Source organism: Lepisma saccharinum, chromosome 15 (assembly GCF_977018435.1).
Source record: "Lepisma saccharinum chromosome 15, izLepSacc3.1, whole genome shotgun sequence".
In the NCBI taxonomy this organism is placed as follows: Eukaryota; Metazoa; Arthropoda; class Insecta; order Zygentoma; family Lepismatidae; genus Lepisma; species Lepisma saccharinum.
In genome coordinates, this window is record NC_139243.1 from 54513240 (window position 1) to 54533001 (window position 19762).

The window sequence follows — 19762 nt, forward strand, 5'->3', positions numbered from 1 at the left end:
CAATGCAAATTTGAAACTCGTGGACAACTTCGTGCCTCACCTGTTCTCGCAGGTGGAGGTGAGGAAACACAACACCGTCATCGACAGAATCGATTATCCAGGCATCACGTCGACGGCAGTGGGAACATTGAAATTATCCAAAACAGACGCGGCATACTATCAAGCGGGAGGATTCGAAGCGGGAACAAAAATATCGACGAGAAGTCACACGGTGCTTTTCCCCATGCGTCTGCTGCCGGGATTCTTCTCCGACTACAAAGAGATCATGTGGAAGGGAGGATTGCGCGTCACGTTTCGAAGAGCGGCCAACGACAGCGGCGCACTGATGCGATACACCAACTTGAACGCCGACGGCACGCCGATAGCCAACACATTACCCGAAGCAGCCAAGTGCGTCATCCGAAGCATGGAATTGAGAATGCCGATCGTGGAATACGAGACGAACTACGCCCTCAAGTACAAAGCGGAGATCTTGAAGAGTCCGCAGGTGCCGATTCACTTTCACGGTTACCAGTGCGTACAGAAGTTGGCGTCGGGAAGTCACATGGAATTCGACGTGACGACTCAGTTCAACAACATACAGTTCGACATGCCAGATTTCGTCGTAGTGCTCTTTCAAACCGGTCGCGATAACAACCAGGAAAAAGATTCCAGTAAGTTCGACGACTGCAAGATCAAGAACGTTTATCTCAAGAATGGTAGGAACGAAGTGTTCCCGCGCGAGAATTACAACCTCGACATGACCAAAGACGATTACCTCAAACTTTACGAAGCTTACACGGCTTACAAGCGCGTGACCGAGGGAAACGTGGACATGTACTACACGCCCAGCGAATTCAAAATCCGCAGGCCGATGTTCGTCATCAACACGACGAAGAGGAAGCAGGTGGTGGTCAACGATCGCACCAACATCAAGATCGTCTGCGAGTTCCACGAAGCCTTGCCCGATGACACCGTGTGCAGCGTCATCCTGATTGCAGAGAAGTCTTTCGCCTACGACGTGAAGAACGAGAGGGTCACAGAGCAGTTTTAACAGGTTTAACATCTTTTTCTTGCACAATCAGTTACAATAAAAATTTTGTGCTAGCACAATAATAATACGAATTTCTCTAGTTCAGATCAGTTACAATGTCAATTTCACTAATTATCAGTTACAATATTTTTTTTTCATCAGTTTTTTGCACTATAGCACGAGACAATCAGAATTTGCACAAAATTTTGTTGTTTTTACATGAGAAAATTAACAATAAAAATTCTTTTTTTTATCGTTTCAGATGCTGTCGAACATCAAGCACAAACACACACTAGAAAAAAAAAAGCATGCAACTTTAGTTTTTATAACACACACATTCTCCATCTTCATCAAAAATATTATAATAAACATATCTCACAATAAAACTCTATATCCAAAAATATTACAACATCAAATAACACTAGAGTCGTTAGTACACGTTACGGAGGTCCTCTGTAGAGTTTCATGGAAGTTTGAGAGAAAAAAAACACATGAAAACTTTACAGAGGTGTGGTTATCCATAACCACAGCCGTTAGAACCTTTTTTGGGTTGGGCACCACGCACCCTGGCGAGGTTAGAGGCTAGGAATTCTAAAAAAATAAAAAAAATTATTTGTTTGTTTGCTTGAGTCACAATACAAAAATAATAAGAGGCGCCAGCGCGCGCGCGTGCGTGTGGCACATCGTTCCCGAGAGAGGTTTACAAAGGTCACGATATACAAACATTAGTGTCCCCGGGACTTGGAAGATTACGATAAAGTGCATTCGTACTTCAGAAATGAGAAAATGCATTATTTACTCATCACGCTGTGTCAGCGCAACGAATAAATACGCGAAACGTAATCTGCCGATAGGCGCGCGCGCGTGCGTGTGGCACATCGTTCCCGAGAGAGGTTTACAAAAGTCACGATATACATTGGTGTCCCCGGGACTTGGAAATAAAATATCATATGGTAAAATATTCTTGGGGTGAGTTGGCAACACTGAACCGCAATTGATGGCGCAGAACCGGGTTGATTACACTAGTCAGTGTTGCCAACTCCCATTTGTAGGTTAGCTTCGTCTGTAAAATATCACATGGTGGAATATTCTTGGGGTGGGCTGGCAACACTGATCGCCAATTGATGGCGCTCAACTGAGCTGATTACACTAATCAGTGTTGCTAACTCTTATTCGTAGGTTAGCTTCGCCTGTCAAATATCACATGGTGAAATATTCTTGAGGTGAGTTGGCAACACTAAACCGCAATTGACGTTGCTAGTGTTGCTAACTCCCATTCGTAGGTTAGCTTCGCTTGTAAAATATCACATGGTGAAATATTCTTGGGGTGAGTTGGCAACACTGATCGCCAATTGATGCTGGTGAACCCGGCTACCTCCACTAGTCAGTGTTGCCAACTCCCATTCGTAGGTTAGCTTCGCCTGTCAAATATCACATGGTGAAATATTCTTGAGGTGATTTGGCAACACTGATCGCCAATTGATGTTGCCAGTGTTGCCAACTCCCATTTGTAGGTTAGCTTCGCCTGTAAAATATCACATGGTGAAATATTCTTGAGGTGAGTTGGCAACACTGAACCGCAATTGATGTTGCCAGTGTTGCCAACTCCCATTCGTAGGTTATCTTCGCCTGTAAAATATCACATGGTGAAATATTTTTTGGGGTGAGTTGGCAACACTGCGAGAAAGCCTCAAGCGTTGCCAGCTCTTTGCTTGAGGTTAGGTTATACCCAAAAACAAAAACCTTGGTGATTTTTTCGAGTGAGGAGCTGGCAACACTGCGAAAATAAAAAGTAGGTCAAAGTACCCTGCCAGAACGTAGCGTTCCACCTACTACTATAAGTTAGCTTCGCCTGTAAAATATCACATAGTGAAATATTCTTGAGGTGAGTTGGCAACACTAAACCGCAATTGATGTTGCCAGTGTTGCCAACTCCCATTTGTAGGTTAGCTTCGCCTGTAAAATATCACATGGTGAAATATTCTTGGGGTGAGCTGGCAACACTGCGAGAAAATGAGGCTCATGCCTTACGAGAGAAATCCATTAAGGCGAGCCTCACCGAGCCTCATTTTCGGTTTCAGAACCCGGGACACTGCACTACTTAAGTTACATACCAGAAAATATACACAAAAACATTCACCTTACTGTTTGTGCCCCAATTATCTCTGTTAGTTTGTATACTATTGAATGGGCATGTAATTATCTATTCTGTAGTGTAAAATAAAGCAAAAAAAAAAGGACTTCGATGCAAATATTTGGAATAATTTTTATCAAAAACAAAAAAATTGGTAAAATTAGACAAGTTTCTATAATTATGCCAAAATGACAATATTGTTAAACATTTACCTGTGGATTAGTAGAAATTACATAAATTCCTCATGTATTTAAATGCACATCTATGACATATTAGTATAAAAATACACAAACATTAAGGCTATTGCACACTAGGCACCATAACTACAGCTGACCTATAGGTAGGCAAAGGTAAGTAAACTTCCCCGTGCCATGAAGGCATATTCAGGGGATGTGGGGGTAGGTCCCCACACATTCTTGATCTCTGCCACGCTCAACTCTCGAGAAGTTCTTTGTCACACACGTTGAGAGTTCCTCGGCAGGGGTTTTCAGTGTGAGCATGAACAGTCCAACATACAGTACTGATATTACACATGCATTGCCATACAAAGCCTTCATTCTCTGATGAATGTCAATTGGGGGACACATTTTCTGCAGTTAGAAACTCAGTCACCACACAGTTTCAGGTGCACCGACATAGTATGGTTACATGCCGCCATTTTCCTCGCTCTAGTTCAGCAACCCCTGGTGATAGAAGTTCAAAACTTGGAATGGAGAAGGGCGAAAGTCTGAAGAGTTCAATGCATGGTTGCTCAAAATCTAAAATGTCTTTTCACAGTCACAAAAAATAGGAGGCATTACTTTTCAGCATGCCCTCGTATGTGAGTAGTTGCTCAACTTAGTGGGAGGAAACCCTGCAGTATTGAGGATGACATTGTGTTTACCGATGAATCTTTTTTAAATTCCTAGCTTGTAAGTTCTCAAAATATGAGGAACTGAGCATTGAAGTGCTGTGATCATCTTGATGCCTGTGACAAGAATTGATGAGTAAACATGAGAACATCCAAAACATAAGTCACACTAGTGCCATTGCACCATACTCCAATATGGACCGCTATGGACCACAAAAGTTGCAGTGCACTTGAAAGTGGGGTATCCCACAGAAAAACCATGTATTTCAAAAATACTTTTTCACTTTGTTCAAATATATTGAACTTCAGTGGTGTATCTTCCATGTTACCGATTTGCAAATTACTAAAACAAGTTTCTACACCAGAATTTAAGTAAATTATTTAAGGAACTGAAAGACTGGTTCATGTTTGCCTCTGATTGTTCTCCATCCATCCTTCTGGCAACCGGGTTTCCTCTCCAATTGTTCACGGTGAGGGTGAGGGAGCCAAAACAAGTGGCTGTTTAAAAACACACAGTGTTGGCAGGAGAAAACTGCTTGTTTCTTCCTGCTTTCTGTGCTGCGCTCGGCATGACATGAAGGGAAATTTCCCTTGAAGTAGGGAAATCTAAGTTCAATTTTAGGAAAAAGAGATATTTTATGAAAGGTATGGAAAATGGTGGAAAATTGTCAGACTTCTGTTATTGTCACTTATGAGCCACTGTGAAACTTTTCCCACCCAACTGTATCCTGACTGAGGCTATTGTCAAACTTCCTCCTCTATTTGTAAACTTGCTGACATGGTAAGCATGCATACACATATTGAATTTTCATTTACTGTAGAATGTCTAATATTTAGGCCTCCACTGTTTTTTGCTGGTGCAAGTGTATGCAGGAGGCGCCATCTTTAAAATGACAAACATGGTCTTGTAAAATGTCACCAGCAAAGGAAAACACTTTTCTGGTCTGAAGTGCAGAGCAACAGAAAACCGTGTAAGAATTATAATTCAAGATATATGACTAAGTTTATACGCCAGACATAAGTGATAAAGACTTTTAATCATCACTTTTAAACAATTATGCTGCAAGTGTCTAGAGTGCATGCCATTTTCAACACTGACGAACTACTAACTACATGCAAAAATACTCCACACACAACACCACATTAGTATAGTTAGTAAAGAAATAACAACCTCCAGTTCTACCTGAATGTCCCCACAGCACATAGCAGGCAGAGTAAGGATAGAGTGAATGTCCTCGGTGCGGAAATTCTCCATGTCGATTTCAGCCAGGTTGGCATCAAGGTTCTTGGCCATGTCGTCATAGCTGATGTCATGAGGTTCCCCGTAGGATTGCGACATGGATAGGATACTGGTATGCTGTTGTGTAGAGCCATCTCTGTACCTGGAGAGAATTGAAAACATAATTTATTTACTATGTATATACTCTAGCAGTATGTACACAATTTTAATCCACACAAAAATGCCATAAGTTTTACTTACTGCAATAATAACTCATGGTACAACATCCCTGAGGGCCAGGGTCTATCTACCCAACTGCCCACTTCACATCCATATGCCTCAGCAGAGGTTCATTCAACTAGATACGGGGTGACGTGGGTTCAGCACGACGAATGCCCAGTCGTTTTCGGTTTGACCATTGTTGACCAGGTTATGCTACTCGTTTGTAGCTCCCCAATTTTCTCACTATGGTGGGTGGCCAACAGTTTCATACACTAATCGAAAACTCAAGAGAAAAGTTGTTACAATTCAGGAAAAATGTTGTTTTAATAAGATAGAGCCACAATTGTTACAAATCCTTTCTCGAAACCTAGCATATTATGTTTAAAAGTTATAAATAGGGAACGGAACTTTATGTGCTAAAAAACTCAGAAATATTTATTTTTTATGTGTCATAAATGTTGAAAATATGTGATAAAAACAGGAAAATATGTGACAAAAATAAAAACATTTGGTAACAAAAACAAACTATAACATGCATTTTAAACACCTGAAATTAGTTTCTAAATGATTACCTCTTAGCGAGCAATTTTTTTTGAAGAGTTGCAGTGGATCACCATAGTTTTTTCCAAATTCTCCATTGTAAATCTGTGACGATTATCTCTAAAAAGCATCTTATAATTATAATGTGAGAAAGATCGCTTCATGTCACAAGAAACAATTCTTGCATATTTGAATCACGAAATGTCACTAACGCTTAAGTTTTCCAAAGCTTCCTCTTCCTCTACTTCACTTTCCAAAACACATGCAATTTGGCACAAAGTTTGAAAACCTTGGTTTTTCCCAAAAAATTCTGTACATTTAGACACTTAGATCCAGTGAGTTCTTGCAGTTTCGTTTCTACTATACGGACTTTACCAATGGAAGCTGCCAAAGGGTTCACGGACGATTCAAGCTTTCATATGGAATTAGAGAGAATGGACAGGTTTGTTGAGATGTATGCCAATTCGACTTTTACGGAGGGCTCCATCAACAGTTATTGCAGAATTCTTCTTTGTCGAGATCATTTACAACAGATACAATTTTTTCAAAGTTCTGGGCATAACATCTGCATCCAACCAAGTGCCCCATCGCGTAACTACAGGTGTAGGGGGAAGGGGAACCTCAGGACATTTTTGTTTAAAAATGTCTATTCTTCTAGGCAACTTGATAAAAACTTTCTTGCCATTTGAAACCAGTTTATCGACATTGGGATAAAGAGCTCTTATCTTTTCACATATTCTATGCAACGCATGGGCCACACATTTAACGTGCACCATTTTGGGGTAGCTAACGGCAAGGCCTACTGCAGCTTTTTTCATGTAAGCTGCAGCATCTGTCACGAGGAGAAGAACATTGTCAAATTTTATGCCTTCCGGCCACAATAGCTGCATTGCTTCATTAAAAAGCCTTGCTATCGTTACGTGTAGCCAGCCCCAGCTACTTACAGCTATTTTCTCCCAATAGGATCGTAGGCGAGGTGCCAGAAGTCTGCCAGCGAGGGTGTTCAAAGACAAAACAAACCTAGCACTCTCGATATGAAAGAGGTGCGGAGAATAAACATTTTTCCTTCGAGGATTTCGAGGTGGATGAAGTCAATGTGCGATTTTATGTATTTAAAATGAAAATTCGCAAAATATGTATTTACATACAGAAAACTGGAAAATATGTGTTTTTATGTCAAATAAAATTTGCTGTGTTGACATATAAGGCTATGATCAGAATTTTGGCAAAAATGAGGGTCTGTATCTTATCGCAGAAAAAACATTTAATTACCTAAAGTTCCTTTCCCTAGTTATAAATGTGATATGTAACACAATATTCGCACACAGAATTGTTGTATAATACTTATTTTCAAAAAATATAATTCTTTTGCAATTTATATTGCATATAACATTATATCCATGCTCATTTTCCTTTATCTGTTAGACGTGCTTGAAACTCTGGATTTGCTGAAGTTCTCTAACTGAGGTCCCACAAAGTACCTTCCTTTCGCTTTGCTGGTGAAAGACGAGGCAATTTGTTTGAAATACACTTAAATCTTCTTCCAGTTGTGTCCATAGTCTTTACAAATTGTTTTGTAAGGTGTGAAGAGGGGGAAGAGGAACATCACACTCTATAATTTTTCTCCCACTTCACAATTTTGTTGAGACCAATTCTTTTTTGTGCAGTGGTTCTTCTGTCACGGGTATACCACTTGCAGAGGAAGCAGGTATACTTTGTGTAGCCATGTTGCATTCCCAATATCATTGCAACTATCTTGAAGTCGCCAATTATCTTCCACTTATGCTCATTATATACCATGGATTTATTCTAATATCTCTGGACCTAAAGGAAATCGGTAAGGATGGAAAATATTGGACAGATCTTGCCTAGGATAGGGACAGATGGAAGACTTGTGTTGCTGCAGCCATAAGCCTTTGGGCTTAAGAAACTAGAGAGTTGGTTAGTTTCTAATACCTCACAGGTTTCTTTGTGACATCAGAACAATGTATGAACGTTCATTAAACGACTGACGTCGTTGCAATCGGTCAGTTTCAAAATAGGCATGTTTGCCTAAATTTAGTAATGTTTGTGCTGGAGTGGAGAATATATTGGTCGATTCCAAAGTAATGTTTGTAGTAATTCTTCATGATAGATTTAATCCTCTTCTTCTGCCTTGCAATGGCCAACTCTCCACAGATGTAGCAGAAGCTACCTGGTTGATTTCGACAGGCAAAGTATATGAACTTAAACAGAAGCTGCAAACACAATGCTTAGTATTTTGACAATAACTTGCATGTACATCATGTAGCTTAGTTAGTAACAGAACTGCCAACATCTGAAACACAAGCAGAGAAACAGATGTTGCCAACTGCTCATCTGACAATTCCCTGCATTTATCACGAATGGTGAATCTGAGTAAAATGAGACACTTACTTCCTTATAACTAAAAAACTGTCCCTGATAGCGACATTCTAATTACGGATTTAAATTTCCCATACCAAATTCCTTCTCACATAAGAAATAAAACCTTTGTAGACCTTCAAAAATCAGCACAAAAGCTGCTGTTGACTGTTTTTTGGGACTGCAAAGGCCCACTGCTTTGCAAGTTCCATCCCAAAAGTACCACGATGAATGGGGGATCGTGTGTAGAAGCTTTGACCGAATTGCTTCAAGCAATTCATCAGAAAAGGGTGATTAACGATCGGTACACGGTGAATGTGTTGCACGATAATGCACCACCACACACGTCTCACACTGCCAGGGCTGCTGAGATGAACGGAAGTTCAGAATAATCAGCCACCTCCTATATTCACCAGACCTGGCCACGACGGAATTTTTGTCTGTCTCGACATTTGAAGTTCGAATTAAAGAAAAAATTGACGGCGACAAGAAGATCGTGTATGCTGTGAACTTCTTTTTTGAGTTCTGCATGAATCCCTCTACAACACTGAAATCATGAGCTTCCCATCCAAATGGAAACAGTGTGTTGATAGATGAGGAGACTGAAAAATAAACTATTTTTAGACCACGTGCTACTTCGTGTGTTTTTCTAAATTCGGCTTCAACACCCCTTGTATTTTCATATTTGTGTATACCCAATATAAATGTAGACATGAATTAATATTTTAGGATAGAAATCTTATTTTTTTAAACGAGTAAACAACCAAAAGTAAACAACTAAAAGTTGCGAGGGGGGCGTAAAGCGTGTTAGTTACGCTATTAATTTCCTTATTAAGAAATGTTTTGCCTGTTCTCAGCATTGTACAATTCGCGCCAAATGCGGAAACAAAATTCAGAAAAAAAAATGCTTTCCAGTGCGGATGATGGGCGTATGTATAGTTCATGTAAGCGGGAGTGTCAACTTTTGGTACAATCAGGCTTCCTATATTTCGTAAGTGAAAATCCGTGACACTACTGTAGCTTGTTAGGGAGCGTGGGGGGGGTAGGGAGCTGGACCAGATAAAGTTGTATGTATGTAAAACATAAGTGTCATTTACATCCCACAATGTGTGGGAACTTTATTTGAAAACTGCAGACTTTACAGATAGGCACCCGAGTACTGGCTCTTTATAGTAAACAGGGTACTATGCAATCGTAACTGAAATTCAGCACTGCTAGCAGACGGCGGCGCCATCGTGAAGTCAAATATGTTTGCAGTCCCGTCTGTATCTCGTAACTCTTGTATTATGGAGAGGGAGTGGTTCAATGTAGAGTTAGATTGTTTGTAAAATGAGCATTTTAAAATTACGTCCACGCATTTAAATATAAATAAAGTTCAGGAAAGTTCTTTCCCACCCGATTCCAGAACATTTGTGCATCCCGAAGAAACTATTCGGAACATCGGGATAAATGATACCATTCCGGGATTGTCCCTGAAAATTCGGGACGTATACCACCCCTAGGTATAATCTGGCTATCAAAATCCAATCTGCCACCACATAAAAGGCTACACATATATTAAATGAAGTCTATCTACGAACTTCTAACTTCTCTACATAAAATGAGCAGCAAATGCTTTTGAAAAAGCTATTCCCAGTTTCACTTTAAAAATAATAACAATATTAGAATTAATCATTTCCTCCTTGCTACAAAATTGAAAATAACATATGTGTTATTTTAGTTTTCGCATGTACACTTAACAGTGCAGGGTTTTTAGTCGAGAATCTCCAGTTGAATTGGGAGGACCTCAACCTCTTTAATGTTGAGCACAGAAGATGAAACTGGCACTGTAGTCAAGATCACCCACAATTTGTGTATATTTGAGTAAAGGAGCTTGTCACAATTTTCTACTGCCTACAATGCAGACCCTGGACATGTCTTTTGAATTACTGTTTGCCACATTTTTCATTCAGATTTGAAAATGTAGAAAATATCAACCAGGCCATCCAACATTTTGACACACGTTCCAATGAATGAGGAATAGACATTTCATATTGGAATAAGTTGTTGCAATTTTTCAATGTGTTGACTGTATTCAGAGAAACTTGGGTTCATTTCTACTACGAAATTGTCCAAAAATGGACAACAGTAAAGTTTCTACTATTAATGAGTACAATTTCACAAGTCACCCTATACTTGGTATTGACACTTTTCTCTCCATCTTGTGTCAAACAACTTGAGAACGTTACAGTATTTCCCTGGCTTTCTTGCACTGTATTTTTTTTAAAACCACTTTCCTATAAGGATATTGATTCATTTGCTTTATTTTACTTCGATTTTTGTGCCACTTTTGGCAAATTTGCGAAGATGGGGATGAGTGATGGCATGATGAAATTGATTAATGGACAGCCATAAACGCTCATGCCCAGGCCGAAGCGCGATGTGCTAACCACTCCTCCACTGGGGGCTTCTTCTTTGAGAAGACTCGAGGGGAAAATTATAACTGATTTGACAGTCTCAATATTGCAGAAATTCCACAGAAATGGGCAACAGCAAGGGTTAAAATATGTGCTGAACAATGTACAAAAATTGCTCTTGGACACTTTGAAATTATCTATCTCACCCCCTTAATGCTACCACCCATTACATCAGCACCATCATAGCCTTCACCAACATTTTTTTCTAAATTCACATCCACAAAAAAGAAAAAGTTTCCTATTTCGATCTAGACTTTGGAAAGTGATTTATCAACTTCCGGGAAATTGGAAAATTTCAAATTATCAAAAAATTAGAACCTCAGGAATACTTAATTCTTGGATGGTAGCAAGCCATATCGAGAACTTACAATGAAATGGTAATATTCGCGCTATAAGTTAACAAACAGCTGCTTCGGTCATAAATTGCATGTAACATTATAGAGTTTGCAAAACTTCAGGAGTTTTCTGTATTTTCCAGAGAAATTCCGAAACTTTCTGGAAATTGCAGACATTTGGTTTGCAGTCCCATCTGGTGTGTGGAATTAATTTCTTTCCCATCGACATCTATGCCTCATATACACATCTCATTTAGAACAAAATAAGTCCGAAGAAATTTTTTCAAGCAAGTCACTGCCCATAGCGGATAGAACAGGTAATCTGGTAATTTAACTGATCCAGGGGGGGAAGGGGGTTGGACCCGTTGACCCCCCTTAAATACGCCCATGGCGGAGGAAGACCTACTATTGTCAACAATGCACGAAACAATGTTTTTCAATTGCTATTTCTTTAATTTTTAACAATGATACACAATAACGTAACCAATTGCTGTACATTTCGGTTGCTATACTTCGTGTAAAGCAATGCTACTAGCCTTAAGTGCAGTTGGACATACTAGAGTGCGCGTCTAATCTCCTGCATATGTCCTTGAAAGGCTGAACAGCACCAGCGAATCACAGACGTGCGGCGTTGCCTATTTCCGTGACAAGGCGTTTCGCTCAACGACGCTGTCTCCTTTCCGTGTGAGATTTCGACATGGCACCGCTGCAGTGCGCTGCTATTGGCTATCGCCATATGCAGGAGATTTGACGCGCACTTTAAAAATAATTTCACCAATTTGAAACATTCTACGATTCTAGATTGTCAACTCTACGGCGTGAGTTAAAATTTCAATATTTCTTTCTGTGCTAATTTATGTTTACCTGTGTTATTGTGGCAGATTAGGATAGATGATGTTCATTCACTGTTCTTAACACGTGATCGCTTATTCCGTTCTTTTCCTCAGTCACTACAGCTGATTGTCAAGGTGGTACCTTTCCTTTATTGTTCCTTTCCCTATATTCTCTCGCGTGACATAATGACTAGGATGTGGATTTTTGTCTTTTATTCCTTTGCATTTAAAAGTAGGCGTCAATGTTATAAATCCGTTTCATGTTATCTCGACCCGTATAACGCATTTTTGTAAATGCCTGTAAGTCCTTATTCGTATTTGTCATTTTTCCTGCTTTCGTTGTCAAGGTAATCTCTCGTTGTGTGATTCATCAGTTTTATCTAATCACCATTCGTTACCATCGCCGCGATTAGTCATAATAATAGAAAAGTAACGCAAAATAACAAAAGTACAACAAAATACACAAGTCAATAAATGTGCAACTGACTAAGAAAATTAATATTATGTTCGCATTCACTGCCTACACTGGCGCTTTCTTATTTAAAATTACCTCTTGAAGTGTCCATTTCCATTTTTGCTGCCTATTTGCCTGCCTAAGTTTCTGGTGCCTACATATCCGTAACGAACCAATCTAAAAACACGGAAGCAGTAAGCAATCCTCTAATTGAAGAAAGGGGTGGGAAATATTTTGAATGCAATTATAAATAACAGTAAAATAAATTCCTAACAGGGGTTACTGTCCCTCTGTCATAACCCTCCATTCGCCTCTCCTGCAAGAAAGCAGCGCTACACGTATGTTATAGTTTTTTATTATCCTTTCGCACCAAATTTTAGACAAAAAAAATACCAGTGAAATCAAAATATGCGATCACATTTCGAAACTAAAAGGTAATAAAATTGATTTATTTTGTTTTTTGTGTACATGGCGAGTTAAGACTTGTTGCCTAGAGTTCTTGTAGCTGCTTTTGGAGCGTTACTACTGAGGAAGATGGCGTTCATAGACATCAAGCAATATCTTTATAACTGTAAGGCTGAGATCGTGAATGTGTGGAGCCTTACCTCCGCACCGCCTACGTGCGGTGAAGCTCTGTCATTATAAATCAAATTTCGTAAGTCACTGAATTCTTATTTTAGTCAAGTTGACCATAGGATGTTATTGCATTAATAATGAAACGAGATAAAACCCAGAGGAGGTGACATGCTCTATGGAATTCTGTTATGTTATAGTAGAATGGCAAGGTGGTTAGTGTTGCAAGTTCATCGTGTGCTTTGGGTTCGAATCCCGCCTTCATCCCTCTTGGGTTTGGCCGCAGGTTCCCGTCTCTCCCGTTGGAGATATTGGGGATTTACTACGAGATATAATAGCATCTCGTGCAGTGTTGCCATATCTCCGATTGAAGGGATGGAAACCTTGTGGCAGTAGAGAGCGCAAACTTAACTTTCTTCAAAAGACGACGAGTGGAAACTTCCGTACACCTGCGAAAGAGTAAGAAATGAAGAAGCTAGGGATAGTCTCAGGATGCGAAGATATCTTCAGTTGAGAGCTCTGACGTCAGAGATAATCGTGCTAATAAGCCTGGCAGATGATATTAGCACAGTTAACTATTAAAAGGTTCAAGTTGAGATTTTGGCAACACTACATTGGACACCAAGTGAAGAAGACGCAGAAACATTCACAATAAATAAAATCAAAGTCAACTCAGGGGTGTAAAGCGCTCTCTACAAAAATATCAAATGAACTTAGAAAAATATATGCTATGCATCTACCATCCTATAGTTAACTTGAATAAAGTCACAGTTCAATAAACATGCCATCTTCCAAAGTAATAAATATATGTAAGATAAATTTTCAACAATTCTAAATTTATTGTTCCGCATCATGTACAATATTTACTATAACACATTTCTAAAAATATAATATCTAAGCGATTCGCAATCATTTCTACACAATTAGAATTTCAGAATTGCGAGAGAGGTGCCATCTGTTGTTGAAAATTTAAGTTTGTGCTGAAAAACATGCAGCTCGTGAACAAGAATAAGAAAATATTTTAATTTCTTTATTTGTATGATATTGGAAATAACCTCTACAAAAAACTGAATCCTCTTCACGTGAGTGCGTATGCATATACGAGGGCCACTATTTATACTTTGATCCTTGGCAACACTGATTGAAGTTAGGCGCGATTTGACGTTTGCACGGAATCGTATGGTATTATTGACCATAACGTACTTCAAATGTTTTGTCAATAGCTTCATTTGTGTTGTTTATGTTGCCTTGGAGATTGCGCGACAACAATAAAATGGAATTAACTCGTGAACATTTTCGTGCGATGATTTTTTACGATTTTCGACGTGGATTATCAAGACAAGAGTGCATCGATCAACTTACTTCCACATTTGGCGATGAAGCCCCATCCTTTGCCACTGTGAAACGCTGGTATAACGAATTTAATCGTGGCCGCCATTCGCTCACCGACGAGATTCGCGAAGGTCGTCCAAAATCAGTTGTTGTTCAAGAAAACATTGATGCTGTGCAAAACCTAATACTGCAAGATCGTCATGTGACATACTGTGAGATTGAGGCAACCATAGGCATTAGTTCCACCAGCATATATAAAATATTACACGATCATTTAGCTGTGAGAAAGGTATGTTCTCGTTGGATCCCACACAATTTGACAAAAACTCAAAAAGACGCTCGCGTCAATTGGTGCAAACAAATGCTCAATAAATACAATCGTGGTGCTTCAAAAGACGTATATAAGATTTTAACAGGTGACGAATCATGGATATATGCATATGATCCGTAACGTAAACAGCAGTCGACTGTATGGGTGTTTCAAGATGAACCCAATCCAACAAAAGTTGTTTGCGCTCGAAGCACATCAAAACAAATGGTCGCCTGTCTTTTCGGGAAAACTGGTCATGTGGCAACTGTGCCTTTAGAGGAACGTAGAACGGCCAACTCTGAATGGTACACAACAATTTTGTTTGCCAGAGGTCTTCGGTCAAATACGGAAAACAAACAAACGCCGTCGGATCATTCTTCATCAAGACAATGCCAGCTGTCACACATCTCGTCTAACAACCGACTTTATGAACAGTCAAAAAATCGAATTGATGGGTCATCCGCCGTACAGTCCTGATTTGGCACCCAATGACTTCTTCTTGTTCCCGAATGTCAAGAATAAATTGCGTGGACAACTATTTTCGTCGGCGGAAGACGCCGTTGATGCGTTCAAAAACCATATTATGGAGGTGTCTCAAGAAGATTGGAAAAACTGCTTTGACAAATGGTTCGAATGAATGCAAAAGAGTATTGACCATAAAGGAGAATACTTCGAAAAACAATAAAGCAGTTTTCAATGCCAAATTCCTGTTTTTTCATTGTTAGGCTCAAAATATAAATAGTGACCCTCGTACTAACGAGATATTACGCATATACTAACGAGTACCCTATTTATAGTTTCTTACACAAACAGTGGTAAAATATCAAATGCTATTAATTAGCAGTGGAAATTAATTCATTACTTTTTCGAGTGCTTACTTTTAATGTAATTTTTACAATAATTTAGTAACTGATTTTTCTAGAGTTCAATATTCTCTAGACATTATCTATTGTCTAATTTCTCCTGTTCTTTAATATCAAGTTTTGGAAAATGTGCCTCTTCAGTCGTATAAATATTTGTGTTACTTAGCGTTGCTTTTCCACCACTTTTGGCTAATCGTGAAGATGTGAAAGAACGCTGATATGATGGCATTGATGAAGAAAGACTCACCAAGAACTCCCATGCCCACCCCGGGATTTGAACCCGTGAATATCGGTGCAGGGGCGCAGACTTGTCAAAATTATTGGGGGGGGGGGGGGGGGCTCTGATCACTGAAATAAATTAATGAATGGCTCACTCTTTCCCTTTTTTAAGTTTTGACCTCAGTGTTCGGAATCACGTAAAAGCCCATGAATTCCTCAAAAATATTAAAATTTTCATTAACAGTTCGAATGCAAAATGTCAATTGTTCACGGATGGATATGTCACAAGTTTCGTCAACCATAATAGCTAAATATTCCCGGAGCGCAAAACAGATCTCCCTTATATATCAATGATCTCGTTCTGAATGTCACGTAAGAGCCATTTGTAGCCCGAACGTCCCATCCACTCTCCTAGTTCATGCACATCTTCTTTTGAAACTCTTTTTAGTAAAATTGTTAACAATACTCATAATTATATAATACTTAGTATATAGTAATAAGTCATGTGTTTTGCTGTCTCTGGTCATAGCCCCCCCCCCCAATGTTGATGGTTTAGCGGTCTCAGCCCCCCAAAGTTGATGGTTTAGAACATTTCAAATGTGTATTCAAAGTAAAGTTCATGTGGCACAATTCAGAGTAAACTTTACAAGAGAAGCAAAATAATACATTAGATTCTCTTCAGCAAAATTATTTGGGGGGCTCTACCCCCACATCGATAACATTGGGAAACTCGAGCCCCCCAAGCCCCATGGAGTCTGCGCCAGGTGGGCAAGGTGCCAAAACTGGGGGGAGGGGACAAAGACAGTACATTTCCCTTCGTAGATAAGATTTGGCATAGTGCGGGGGGCAAACGTGGCGAAAACTGGAGGGCAACTGCCCACCCCTCGCTTCCCCTAATCGCCGCCACTGCTTTTAATCCAATCTTGTATTAATTAATAAATAAAATGTTTTAAAATCTTATTTCAAAGTGGATTCATAGCTTTCTTGAGCATATTTGCAAAAAATTAAGTTTGCTACTGAGAAAAGTAGCCTGGCGCCTGAATTAGTTCGGTTTTGGTTATTTTAAAAAAAAAAAGTGCTCCCCTGTGCTTAGCACCACGCCATGAAGGCGTATAGGGGGTGTGGGGGTAACGCCCACACTTTCTTGATCCGGTCGTGAGTGGGGGTGATGTGATCAGCATCACGCCCCTGACCGCCTTTACCCCCCAGGGTTTCCCCCAGGTACCCATGTTATTCGACGCTGGGTGGGCGCCGGGGCCGCTTCGATCGTTAGAACCAGTTTTGGTTCCCCTGTATGTAATGTTTGGAATCTTTCATACGGTGTTGGAAATAAAAGAACAATACTGATTGTGTTTTGTTCTTGGTTGAGTAGTTATTCGACGCATCTTCGAATAGCCGGACGGGATGATTGGTGGAGGATCTTCAGGAAGGAACTGTGGTGCCAACTACAAGATGGCCGACAAGCGGAGGAAAACATTGACCATCGGGAGTCCAAAATCATGAACTGGGAGGAGGAAGATGGAGTCGAGGACAACCTCCATGTGCGATTCTTCAGTGAAAATCGCCGCTTCCCAGTAGGCTATTGGAAATTATTGTTTGTAGCTAACCCACTTCTAAGAACGTGTATTAAAACTTAGCTTAATCAGATACGACCAGAGGCGTCTCGTGAACGCATGCGTCAATTGTGGGGAAAAAGGACAGCTTGCTCTGCGACGACATTAATGAGCATTTCTACATTTTAATTTCTTCATATAGGAGAAGTATTTATTTTACGTAAGAGCGCTGAACTAAGTTTATATTACATTTCTTGGATCTGAAGTGACGCATGCGTCAATTGTGGGAAAAGAATTATTACTTTCTTTCACTTCAGATCCAAGAAATGTAATATAAGCTTAGTTGAGCGCTCTCTTGTAAAATAAATACTTCTCCTATATGAAGAAATTAGAATGTAGAAATGTTCATGAATGTCGTCGCAGGGCAAGCTGTCTTTTTTCCCACAATTGACGCATGCGCAGCATTCACCGCATGCGTTCACGAGACGCCTCTGCTTTCATCTAAAACTACGAAGTTAAAAATCAATTGTTTGGTTCCGGGCACATGCGAACTCAAGTGCAAGAAAGGAGGCAATTACTCACCCATAATCAAGAAACCACTGATAGTCTGAGTTGTCCTGAATGAAGTCTACATCTTGGGAAGAAGCGTTGCTCACGTAGCTCCCGGTGGTCTCCCCTGCATGGTCAGTTTTGTTGGTGTGGTTAGAGTTGCAATCGGATTCTGGACTGCCAATTCCCACTTTCTTCAGCTCCTCTGTCATAACTCTCGGACCACTTGGTTGTAAACCTGGAACGGCAAGGATACATACTGTTAAGACATGGGATGAGCTTCATTATGTTTATGGTAAAAAATGCTCATAAAGATACATAGTGATGATTAGGGCTTGGATTTTTATGACATAAAAATCACTAAAATATGCAAAATAAAATATGCTCTTATGACTTAAAATTTAACAAAATATGCACTATAATTTGAAAAATATGCCCTTATAACTGGACTGTTTCAAACATCAATATCTAAATGCTGAAATATTTTCACATTTCAACAAAATTTATCTTCTCTTCTATTATCATATGGAAGAAGATAAATGGTATGCAAAAAACAACAACAGATGGCAGTCGTGAGGCAAGAGTGGTCTTTTCCCCATAAAACACAGAATATTTCCTATATTAGGTTTCTTCCTAGGTGAGAAATTGTTCGAATTTTGAAGAAAAAGTATGAAAAGTTCTCTTCACACATCAGCAACTGATACGCAGTATAATTTTCTTTTAATTCCACGGCGCCCTTTGCTAAGTTATCACCTTTCGCCATGTTGTTTACATAGATTACGTAATCTACGTGTATAAAATAGTCTACGTGTAGAATGTAGACTATCGTTGTTTTCGCGTAGATGCACATTACTGGTTGCAATGCACAATGAATACTTTCTCTAAATTTCCAATAAAAATTAAAGAGATTTTGCTGCAGTACAAAAAAAATAAAAGAAAAAAACTCGAGTAAACAATGGTGTACGAACAAATCCACTTCGAAAATGACTGTATATTTCTTGAAAATGCAAAAATATGTTGAATATAACCGAAAAGCCATCAAAATAGGCTCTATCACGCAGAAATGGCCAAATATGCCCTTAAAAAGCACCTTTATTTAATAAGTTTCTTCATAATATGAATTTCTATATGTTTACGAAACACATCACCTTTACCCAAAAAAATATGCTAAGTCATGAAATTTCTAGCCCTAGTGATGATTCTCCGAGGTAGAACCATGTGTGTTCATAACCCCGACACAACATAATATTCCAACATATACATATTGCAACTACTACAAAACTTATCTTCCTTTATCAGTTTTTTGTGTCCGGATCTATAAAATGCAAAATTCCGCAGTGCATGGGGGGACGACGGGGGAGAAAACCTTTAGGGCGCCCTTGTCATGCCTTTACTTACTCAAATATGTGTATGTACAGTGGGATCCTCGAGTATTACCGTGCAAATTGTCCATGACTATTTTCATTATTTTTTCTCTTACATCGTGTGTGTTTTTAAGCGATGGATTTTTATGTTTGATGGTGCAGAAGTTGTCAACAGCTTGTTTTGAGTTTTCTATTATTTCTTGAAGCTCTTATTGGGTCACACAGTGTGCTCGAATATGGTAATGGACAATTTGCACGATAATACTCATGGATTCTACTGTACGTAGTAATTTGTCCAGCACCTCAGAGCAGAGAAGAAAAGGCCAGCTAAATAATGCAAGGTGAAAGGATTTGTTATACTTTTAAGTTGCCTAACATACATTAGCTTTCGGTTAATAACTTCTGCTTAATGCTCCGTACTGCAAACTAAACATTAATTTCTTTCTAACCGCGAGTTCTTCTTCCCTAGCTCTGTGGTGTGGGACTACTAGACGAGATTGTACCGTACAGTGGGATTCATGAGAATTACCATGCAAATTGTCCACCACCATGTTCGTGCACT

At 39.5% G+C, this 19762-nt stretch overlaps 1 protein-coding gene across 8 annotated transcripts in view; it reads right to left on the bottom strand.

Moving 5' to 3' along the window:
- Window positions 1-19762, bottom strand: part of LOC145999709 (uncharacterized) — a 653269-nt gene that overhangs the window by 54942 nt on the left and 578565 nt on the right. For 6 of the 8 annotated variants that reach the window (XM_083136985.1, XM_083136986.1, XM_083136987.1 and 3 more), the window contains 2 exons: window positions 17870-18074; window positions 5168-5378 (listed from right to left, as the gene is read on the bottom strand). In XM_083136985.1, coding sequence (XP_082993111.1) covers window positions 5168-5378; window positions 17870-18074 — 416 coding nt within the window. The remainder of the gene's footprint in view (window positions 1-5167; window positions 5379-17869; window positions 18075-19762) is intronic. The other 2 variants (XM_083136983.1, XM_083136989.1) reach the window with 1 other exon arrangement.